Source organism: Bombus flavifrons, chromosome 2 (assembly GCF_040668555.2).
Source record: "Bombus flavifrons isolate JBK064 chromosome 2, iyBomFlav1_principal, whole genome shotgun sequence".
Lineage (NCBI taxonomy): Eukaryota > Metazoa > Arthropoda > Insecta > Hymenoptera > Apidae > Bombus > Bombus flavifrons.
The window spans coordinates 5,496,335-5,507,681 of NC_138443.1; the positions used below are offsets into that span (position 1 = coordinate 5,496,335).

The window sequence follows — 11,347 nt, forward strand, 5'->3', positions numbered from 1 at the left end:
ATTGAATTATAATTTAAGACGAACGAGACATAATACCAACGATGGATAAGTCGAGGAGAAGAAATTGTTTGGTTTCTATGAGCATCGGATATGATTTTCTTGTAGGAGATAAGGAATATGCAATGCATTCGATGGAATTAAAGGAAGAAATCAACAAAGAATTCGTAGTGTAACAAATCGATCAATATTTTAAATTGAAGCTAACGCAAATACTGTTCATTTATCTGTACGTTTTATTCAACAAAAATCCAGCCTGTTATCATTTGATATTTTTGTTATAACTTTTTAATGAAATACTTGTGAGCTTCTAATTATATAATATTTTCTCTTATTTTTACCTACAGAATATGCCAATATCGTTTTGTGAAAAAAACCTGAGAAACACGATATACAATGGTAAATGAAATACACGAAAATTTTATACATTTCCAAAATCGAATTTATCTTAAACAAAGGCTCATTTACAAAGATTAAGGCTCTCGCTTTATTCCTTCGTATAGAATTATATTTTGTAAAGCTTTTTAATTATACAAGCGAAAAATAAGAATTCCTCGTTTACGAAATTTTTAATCTACAATTTCATTGCATCTGCTTGTGAAAAATTGCACACGTTACTCAATAATACTACATTTAGCAAAGCGTCGTATATATGAGGCATGCGAACAGCAAAATATCAATTAAATTCTTTGAACGTACAAGCAAAGGGTGGAAATTCCTAACGGAGCGGTCTAATGGATACCATTGCTTTTCCCGAGCAGGAGGAAACTGGTCTAGCTAGAATCCGTGAAAAATGTCCGGAAAGGAGGTGGTAGCGAGAATATTGTCACGTGGACGCACTTACCCGCGCAAAGGTCTTCCATTTTTCCTCGAGTAATCGCTGAATAATACCACCGTCCAGCATGTCCAAGTGCTCCTCCTTCGTACCGTTCAGAATGATAAATAGCGCGGAGTTCCAGTCTGAAATAGAAATTCGGAGAGGACCATTTGCGGTTAATGGAACATCACTTTAGGGTTCTCTCTACGCCGCGATAATTATGGGTTTTGCATTAGCGGCTATATATATTAGATGCGCGAGTTTCCTCGGGGCGACGGTGGGCGGCGGCGAAGGAAGGATGGTGGCTTTTTCTGTAACCACGCCACGTGCGCTGGCTAAACTTTCTTGCATGTAAAGATAAAAGTTTACGCCGGCCCACCTCGATTCTGCAGACCACGAAAGAATTCCATCGAATCGTTAATCTGCTGGTCGAACTTGCTAAAAGTCAGCTAATGTTAGTTCGATGTACTGCACTAGCCGGATTGTTGCACCGAACACATACAAATGACGACTGTCGCACACTGTTAGAAATAGCCAGTAACTTATATGTCGTAGCAGAAATAAATTTGTGCGGTGAACGTTTTGACAGTTTTAATCGAACGACGATACATAATATCGATGATTCTCATACATTCGCTGATCTTTTTTACCAGTTGCCTTATTTGTGCAAACACGAGCTCATATCTCGCTCTAGATCTTGGTTCGTTCCCATCTCACTGTGTTATTTATAGATTACACTGTATCTTATACATATATAATTTCCTTTCTACTTTCTTTTTATTAACGAGTGTCTGCCGTCAATAAATAGGGAAATGGGTAAACTATAACAGCGAATGTACTTCGATATTGGAAGTAATCGTTTGAAATTAATAAATTCAGACTTACTATTATAGTCACTTCAAACTCACATTGCACGATCTCCGTCTTTCTTGATCTATACCAATTGTGGCAAAGTAAGGTTAAAATAAAATAATAAAAAAGACTTTTGATTGATGTTTCGATTTGTAACAGCACGTTAGAGTATTATGATATCTTGACGCACATAAAGTACCACTTTCCTTGTATTTTTAGTATTCAAAGTCTGAAAACATTCACCAAAGGCAAGCGGTTGGAATGCTTACGGGATACCTATTACTTACACTTTCACTACTGAACGTGGACAGATAAATCTATACTACACATTTGCTAGTAACAAAACGTTATGTCGATTTCTCTCCGCTTTAGTATATACATCGTGAGTTTAAAATCTTGGTACAAACGAATTTGAAGATATTCAATAGCTAAAAGATAAAACGAGAATCGAGAATAACGAAACTGCGTCGAAGGTTTCATCCCCTTGAAAAAGAACCACCGACAGTATCGCCTGTATTTTATAGTATTTTTGTCAAATACTATACAAATATTTTAAAAATTTAATCCATATCATATGTACATGAAATTAAAGACATATAGCACCTCATAAATCTGTCACATTTTAGCTAAATCAAAGTTGGCTTGTACACGATCAATTAATCCTTTCATTCAAATCACAAAATCCACGAACATTGCTTGGTCAACACTGTTACAAGCGATCCAACATTGTTACACTAATTTGATCGCGAAACAAAAGCAGTCTACAGAGTACGGTGGAGCGTGAAAGATTTGAAAGAACCGACAAATATCGAACAACGGCCAACGAACTTTTAACCGTGTCATCCGTATTGATTATTGAATTTTGTTCAGCTGACTTCGCCGTGAAATATTAAGCGTTCATCGTTGGTAAGTTTGGTAAAGTTTAGCGCGTTCATCGATCGGATTCGTTTTCCTTTTCGCGTGTCGTCTCGACTAGTCTCGCCGTGTCGCGTCAAATTCTTCGTACGATGGCGATGGCAACGTCTCACCTCGATCGTCTTGCCTTCAGACTCTTTAATCAGTCGTCGACCCAAACAAAGCTGCTTTCACGGTAGCTTAAAGCGTCAAGAAAGTTCGCAGTTCCATTGGATATTTTCAAGGAAACGTTTTAACGTTCGCTCTCGTCTGTTGTCAATTTCCATTCTTCTCTCTTTCACACTCCACCGCGACGGCGGCAGCGGAGCCGCCATTGATGGGAACTTCCCCGACAGCTTTTGGCTGGGAAATTGAATTTCAGATGTGCAAGCAAAATGGCAACGAATATCCGCGTCCCCGTTCTATCCGGTCCGAAACTTTCCATTCCAGCTCTGTCTTCTACGCCGATGGAATCGATGCTCGAGCTTTCGGACGACCGAATCTATCTCGTTCCTTTTCTCTCGCACCTCCGAATTATATGGAGCCCCCATTGTGAGATTCAATTAACTAAGCATTTAACGGTTCGTGGGTAGTGTGTGAATATTAATTTGACTAGCCACTTTGATGTTTCGCTGAAGCTTAAACGCTGTTACGAGACCGAGCAATTCGATCTGCGACCAAATATCTATGCGACGCTGTACTTGTTTGATACATCCCCTTGATAATCACGCGGATTAAAATGTTTTAACCCCTTAACCTACAACTACGGGCATAGCCCGTAGTATGATGATCGGATCAAACGTAAATATTACGGGCATTCTCGAACGTAAATCGTAGGTTAAGGGGTTAAGTCGAATAATGGACTTTAAGAGGTACTAAGCATATAGTTAGATTTGAAACTGTTAATACTGTTGAACGAAACTTTGTAAAAGAAGAAAATATTGGTGAATTTACAGAAGCTTATTAAACAAGTACTGTTTGGTATTGGTAATAGTAATGATGTGAAATGAAATGTTTAAAGTTAAGTAAAGAGTTTTTTATAATTTTTAGATGCAGAGCTGTCCAATTTTACGAAAGAAATAGAACATAAACTAGTTTCTCACTATCGACAACAGCAAGCTTCAGTAACGAGAAACCTTTTACGATAATTTAAAACAAGCAAACCCGAATTAAATCAATAACTAAACTTCCTAGCAAATCCGTGTCTTAAGGTGACACATTCTATAGCAGGATTTGTTCTTTAAAACTTTCTTAGCACATTTTTTTACCAAGAATTTATACAGCATTTTCCATCGCTATCTTGCACGCACATTTATCCTGTTTCAGCAACATCCATAAAACTTTTGTAGTGCAAAATCTCCAGCACGCTTGATTAAGACAAAAGGAGTCTTCCTGGGGTATTCGTGATTTCACCCATACATCCATCAAGTTCTATCAATTCCCTTTTGCAAATTTTCATCAACCACAATTTATTCACACGATATGTTACGCGTATCGGAAAATACATTGTACACGATACCATCCAAGTGTCTTACGTCTGACAGTTGCTGTCGTCTAATCTTGAATTTTCGGCGATACATCGCCACTGTGTCGAACAGGGTGTTCAAAGTTCGCGCACACGACGAACTTCTCTATAGTAGGCGGTCGTTACCGCAACTCGTAATTATATCCAACTCCGGTACGAACCTCACGAGAAGTTTTCCCTGACGGTTCTCTGTTCTCTCCTCACCTATGGTCATCCCGTGGATCAACGAGTGGACCAAGGTGGTCGACCAGTCCCGCAAAAACGGACGTTGAGCCAAAGTTGAATAACGATTCGCTATCGCTGATAATCATCCCTAAGTGCTGCGTCCGGATAATTATTAACGTTTCAGCAGAGGCGGCCATCCGTGTTCCCAGTAATCGATTTAAGCTATCTTTCCGAGGTTAATTTCATCAGGGAACATCAAAAGTCGATCGCTGGTGATGTAATAGCGCGACAGATTATATCAGGAAACCTCTGTCCCTGTGAACGCATACGCCCAATGAATTTTCGTGTCAAGCCGCTCGATAGAGAACAAAGAGGCGTTAGGAATATCATCGATCAACTTTATCGCTTTTAGTTGCTCCTCTCCATTTCGTTCTCCTTCTTCCCCCCTCTCTCTCCCCTCCTTCCTCTCCCCCTCCCTCCCTCCCTCCCTCCCTATCTCCCTCTCTCCCTCCCTCACTTTCTCCCACCCTCCCTCACTCTCTCCCACCCTCCCTCACTTTCTCCCACCCTCCCTCACTCTCTCCCTCCGTCCCACCCTCTACATGATCGATAATGATGACACGTGGACGAAACATTGTCTCCCCGGTGGTCTGTATGCTTTTTCTGTCTCCCCTTTCGACCCCTGTAGTTTCTCTTGTATTCCCTTGGAGATCTTAGTCCCCTTCGTTCGTCGAAAGAAGAGGAAGATTCTTCGAAAGAAGAAAGGAAATACAACGGCGGGAGAAAGAAGGTCTCGACGATTTTGTGTCATTGAGGATCCACGGGGAATTCTCACGATGCTAACAAAGGACAGCCGAAAGGCTTTAACAAAGGAATTAACGCGACTCCTCAAAACTGCGACCTCCCTGTAAAGTCTCTTTTCGAAGGCTTCCCCTCTTTCATGCGGACACGGCGCTCGTGACAAATACAAACGCGAAAAGCTCGAACAGGGAAGAAAGAGCGAAGAAACGGAAAAGAAAATAAGAAGGAAAGTCTGGACCTTGGTTAGCAGACTGGTTTACCCAGCGAACTGAACTAGTCCGGCTAACCAACTGACGGACCCTGGCTGGCTGGCTGACTGGCTGGCTAGCTGGCCTTGGCTCGGAGTAATTAAGCGTTCCCGCTGGAAGGAGAGCAAGCCCAAAGTTCACCCTCTCTTATACATATATACCAACGACATTGGTTACCCTCTCCCCGCCCCGTATTATCCCCATCCTTTAGTCGGAAGGTTCATCTTGACTCAGCTATCGGCGAATCCATCGGATGACATTCACGCCGCGGTGACAAAGACGGACACGGCTAGGAAACGAAGGATCGTGGAGAGACGATGGTGGGTACGAAGTGGTAGTGAGGTTAGGTTGGAGGAAGAGCTGGGTGAAAGGATAATGGATTCCGAAACTAAATGAAACGCGAGCACCCAACTCCGCGTCCGCGGCTAATCTCGAAACTTCGTTAAATGGCCGTAATTGCATCCTGCAACGACCCGCTTTCCCTTGTCTTCCTTCTTACACCGTTCCCGCGCCCCTCTTCGGGGGTGGCATTCCCAACGTTGCACAATCTTCACACTGGCATCTTTGCTTTCTCTCTATCTCTCTATCTTGCTGTTTCTGTCTTTCCCTTCCGTTTCTTTCTTTGCTTCCCATGAATCACCGAAACGTCTAGAAAACTCGCCAATCGTGGATGGATACATCCACTTTGCACGAATTCGAAGGTGAATGAGAGAGAGGAAAGGAAAGCAGGCAGGCTCAAGAGACTGCTGGGAACTTCGATACAATTTGGCAGAAGTCCGCTTGCCGGGCTCTTTAAATGCAGATCGTGGCATGGTAACGGGGCTTAGCTTCGTGCACAGTGCGTCTCTCTATCGAAGACGAATTTCGTGGAAATTAAACGACGATCGCGAGTAATGTGATTGCTCATGGATATCGAGGTCTTACGATCGAATTATATGATTGCTCGTTTCTTGATTCAGTATTTGGTAATAATCGCAATTAACGAGTGTCATAACGAGACTTTCTCAAATGCGTACAAAGTCTGAGTAAATTCTTGACAAAGTCGGAAAAGTTCGTCAATGTGAACGCTTAAAATCCGCAAAATTCTTAAAAAGGTTCTTAAAAATCTACAAAGTCCATACGAAATATTTTAAAAGATTCGCATGTTCCGTAAGAAAGTTCTTAACGTATCTAATCATATGTCTTTCGTCAACCACTTTTATAAACGTTCGTGAACTGTTTAATTAAAAATCCTGTTTTGTAAAAAAGGAAAATTCTATTCAAATAAGGAGAATGTTTCGTTCGATCCACAATTCGAGTAGCATCCAGTTTTTAATTCTAAAAATAAAATACAAAGTTCAAAATAAAAGTTCAAAAAATAAAATACAACCGTGCTTCGAAAGATGTTCGCAATTCGAACTCCATGACGAATGTTGTTCGTCATTTATTAAAATTATTCGATCTGCACTCGATATGTAGTAAAGTACGTATCTGTTATCAGAAATGAACAAACGTAACTATTTAAAAATAAGACAATTATTTTTGAATCTTAAATATTCTTTCGCACAAAAATTCTCTTCAAGGTTTTAGTGATTTCCCCCTCATATCAAAGAATAATATCATACGCGCAACCACATACGCGTAAAATCACATATCGAATCGAGCTCGAATCATGCACAGTGTTCTTCTTAAACCCATATTTTATCTCCACGAGCGCTGGTATCATCGAAAAATCGTTAGTACCTTAAATATCAAACCAAAACCTGGAATATATTTTATCTTCTATTACCAACGATATTCGCGCGATCTGGCAATTCCATAAATTAAAGGTCCCAAAGCAGCTACAAATTTCCGGCTCTCCCAGAACACTGATTTCAAAGCACCGGTATTTCCCTCAGAAAATCAATCAAGAGGTGTCGATCGGGATTCGAAAAAGGCGAGCCAATTACATGGTATTACCGGAGAACCGGTGTCCCCTTTTTTCCACCGAAATAGAGGAAACGATCTAAAGACGATTCGGCCTTGAGTCTTGGCAGTTATACGAAGGCACGTCACAAAGTGAGTGGCCACTTGAACGTTGCTCGTGGACGACGAAACCCGGACGACGATTCTCGAAAGCGTGTAATTCGATTAGCATTACGACGTACTTGTTCTGCCGTCAGGTAACAGCGTGTCGAGTGCATTCAGCGGATATGCCGAGCAGGTGATATTACTGTAACGCCAGAATTCTCGTGCAGACAGTTCCAACATCTCCCGAAAGACCTCTGCGCGACCCAGCTGGCATGCGAGCGTCAATGGGGTCAGTCCGGCGGCATTCACGATCCCATTGCGAGCAGGAAGCTTCGGATGACGGAGGGCATACCCGAACATGTCCTGCGTTATACAGCCGTGCTATTGTACTCGATTTAGCGGAAATCTTTCTCGATGGTCTAAGAAAAACAGACCAGTACGCTGTGTGGTCTCTTGTTTAAGATGGTATTCGTTTGCGTTGGGTCAGTGATATCGATTTTTCTCTCTTTTTTTATATCTTCGTTGCAAGTAAATAACGGATAGAATGTTCGTGCACAATATTGTAATATTAGATACGTAACGTAATAATGAAATAAGCGATGAAAATAAAAAAAATGAAAATGAATATTATGAAGAAACTTGCGATATTGACTGTGCTACGGGGGTTGAAAAAAAAATGTGGTTTTATTTGTCTAAAATGTACACATATAAAAGTGTAATTCCTCTACTGTCTTATTTTTTACTACCTTTTCAAAAGAATGAAGAAGTCATGAGAGGTTAAAGTCGTATGGACTTGGTATTGCATGTGTACGTATGTATATGTAAACAAATCAAATCGTAGTTAATCGAGTTTTCGAATACTCGATGTTCCATTTTTATACACCGTTGCTTTGTTATATTTAATTGTTTATCAATTTAGCACGAATTGTAAAGTTACATACTCTCCCGAAATAACTTTCGACTTGGTTGGATCATGATTTCCACGAAAACCGATATAACCTTGTGAAAATATGCAGATAGTTACGAATAAAAAATAAAAAGAGTCTGGCAAAAATGTTGGTAAATTGCAGCTTGAAATTTTTTCCGGTTCCTTTGAAAAAAATCAACATAGCGATCAATTTTTGACCGGTTTGCCAACAAATAACCTTTATTAGAGCGTTGTTACACCAGATAACCGAGTAAACTATTTTTAATTACGTTATATGGAAATTACCGATACGCAGAATAATATTTATGGTGAGTCGATTAATTCACCTGTTCGTTCGATATATTCTGTCTGATGTCGTGAATGCTAATTCGATTTTATCGTTTAAACCCGTATAAGGCTTATTAATCCTTTATCTTATAAAGCTTTTATGGCTAGACTAGTTAATTAGGTTTTTAAACACTGCGACTACGTCCACATTTGCTAGATCGCGAAACCTTTTAAATTTTCGTCGATATTTGCTTCCTGTTTATCATGTATGAATTATAGTTAGGTATACTCATGCTATAGGACAAGGAATTCAAGTGCTCAGTGTTGTTTAAAAAATTTCTATAGAAAACAATCGTAAGTTATTGTTCAAGGTTCTCTAGACATACAATTTCAAATAATAATAGATATTTCTTCTTCGAGAATTACGATGCGATGTTTATGCAGAATAGATGCATACACATATACGTAAGAAGTAGTTCTGTCAATAATTTATTACGGAAAATATCATAAAAATGTTTTCTTCGAGATCTTATGCGACTGAATGTGGTATAAAAGATGTGGTGAAAAAGAATCAGAAAAAATAAAAAAAGCATCGCATATTAACTATTACCACGAATTGAACCTTGAATAACGATATATGTTTGTACAAGATATCGTTCGATTAACCAACTTACATAATATAGAAAAATATGCCTCTCGAAACAGTGAAATAGAAATATTCAAAGAATATTGCAGAAACAAAACAGTAACTCAAATTAACATTTGCTTAGAATAACGTATGATATAAACAAATTTAACAAGTACATACCAATTTATCACAAACGACTACCATATGTAGTATCATGTTCCCAAAAGAGTCCTGCTCGTCAGGATCAGCGCCAGAGTCGAGTAATAAGTTGTAAACACTCTCGTTTGCACAGCAAGCAGCCCAGGCGAGGGGATACTCTCCCAGGTATGCTAATCCCTCGTAATCCGTATTCTTAGCTGGATTCGTTCGTTGTTGGTCCCTAGGCAGGAAAAAGCTGCCTATCGCCCTCTGAGAAATAATCGCGCCCGCCTCCACGAGATCTTGAACCAGTTCATTATTGTTGTACGCGATAGCGAGATGCAGAGCGCTAGCACCGAGGTACTCTTCGCCCTCGACTACGTCAATAGCCAATCGTGGAAAGCACTTAAGCAGAATACGCGCTAGTCGTGTGTGTATCCTGGTATCGCATATAATCAGGACATGCAGGAGAGTCTCTCCGAGTGATCCTCTATATTGCATCTGCCAACATGCTTCATGATCGTTCCATTGAGCCAGAGGATCGAACTGTGACAAAGAAGCCTCTATTGGTAGCACAACCTGCTCGAGGTCACGGAATTTCCAACGTAGATATTCCGCCCGATTGATCGCCTGACCCTTCCCATCTGCGTACATCAGTACACCGAACTGTTCCCTGATCAATTTTTCCACTTCCGCTTGGCCACCTTGATTGTACGACTCGATCAGCTCGCCGCCCTTCTTGTAATTGGCCAGACGATACAATAGACATTGATCCTCATCGCTCGCATGACTGATCACTCGATCAAGGATCGAGCCAGCATTCACCTGGCTACCGCGACCTCGACACGAGCAGACACCACCCATTCAGACATCCCTCTTTACGCTCTTTCACGTCTTCCAAACGTCTTTTTCTTGACGTTTGTCCACTCTAGATCAGGCTTTTTCTTCCTTCCTTTTTACTTCTTACCTGCCACTCTCGATAGGCCTACGATCTTTCCACGATCCTTTCCTTCAGTTTATCAACTGCCAGCCGAATGGGATTCTCGTCGAGTGCTTTCAGGTATCCTCCAAGATAAGGGTTCTTCCATTTTTCAACAGTTCTATCCTGGTGGACGGGGTTACTTCGCTGTGTGGCTAACCGTGATCGACTCCCCCAAGCTGGATACAACCCTTGAGAGATTCCTTCGTGCCGACGAAAGGTGGCACACAGGTGGAAAACCGTTTTCAAGCTATAGCAACCAACAGTGTACGCCCGGTGGTAATCTATAAACAGTGCCTGGCTCCGCTTGACACGGGAGAGTCACTGGATAATGTCTAAACTTTCGGCTCTGTGTCAAAACCTATTTTTCTCGTCAATACAGCCTTGAATAATATTTCTCTAAGACATTATTATTTTTATTGTTTAATCTATTTTTTCATAAGGCTATAGTAAGTTTATGCTTTTTCGCTTTTTCATTCTCTTTTTCTTGGAACATCGGCTTGTCGATAAAGTTTTCGCGTGAAATGCAGTTCGAGAGTGACGAGCGAATATTCGCTCCACTTTTCCTTCGCTCGACCTTAACACAGATTGTGACGTCTGAATATTATGTTCCCGCAGATAATTTTAGAAACCGATTAAGAGAGTACGCAAAGCATTGAAGACAGTGGACGTGACTTGCAAAATATGAAGGCAAAGCTGCACGAAATTGATGGAAATATTCGCTTTCTGTGATTCCAGATTCATTTCATTGTGTGAGATCAGAGAAAGTCGTGAGTTTTTTCTTTTTATCGAATACAAGGAATTTTTACTTTTCGAAAACAATTTTTCATAATAAAAATTCAATTTTTCAAAATCATTGTCTATATGTATATATATATTTATAGATATCCATACATATATCAATTTTCTTCTTATTTCTTATTGTATAATTTCAGCTTTTATATCAATTTTTGATCAGTTTCATTTCAATAACTGTTCATAATGAAAGAATAAGCAGCAGTGTACATAAATTTATTTTTTAACAAAATATGAAGGATCCGTTGTTAGTATGCATGTCTTCTCGCTCCTATGTTAGTTACACTTTCTTTTTGCAACATTGAAAGTCTTTCTGTTTATTAT

General features: G+C 40.1%; 1 protein-coding gene across 5 annotated transcripts in view; it reads right to left on the reverse strand.

The window, feature by feature from the left end:
- The window catches only part of iav (transient receptor potential cation channel subfamily V iav), a 54,853-nt gene extending 43,851 nt beyond the window's left edge, over window positions 1-11,002 (reverse strand). For 2 of the 5 annotated variants that reach the window (XM_069129447.1, XM_069129441.1), the window contains exons 1-3: window positions 9,292-11,000; window positions 7,426-7,651; window positions 842-957 (exon numbers count right to left, since the gene is read on the reverse strand). In XM_069129447.1, the coding sequence (XP_068985548.1) occupies window positions 842-957; window positions 7,426-7,651; window positions 9,292-10,113 (1,164 nt within the window). In that variant the 5' untranslated portion in view covers window positions 10,114-11,000. Of the gene's footprint in view, window positions 1-841; window positions 958-7,425; window positions 7,652-9,291 lie in introns of all 5 variants that reach the window. The other 3 variants (XM_069129454.1, XM_069129463.1, XM_069129473.1) reach the window with 3 other exon arrangements.
- Between the last annotated feature and the right edge of the window lie 345 nt (window positions 11,003-11,347).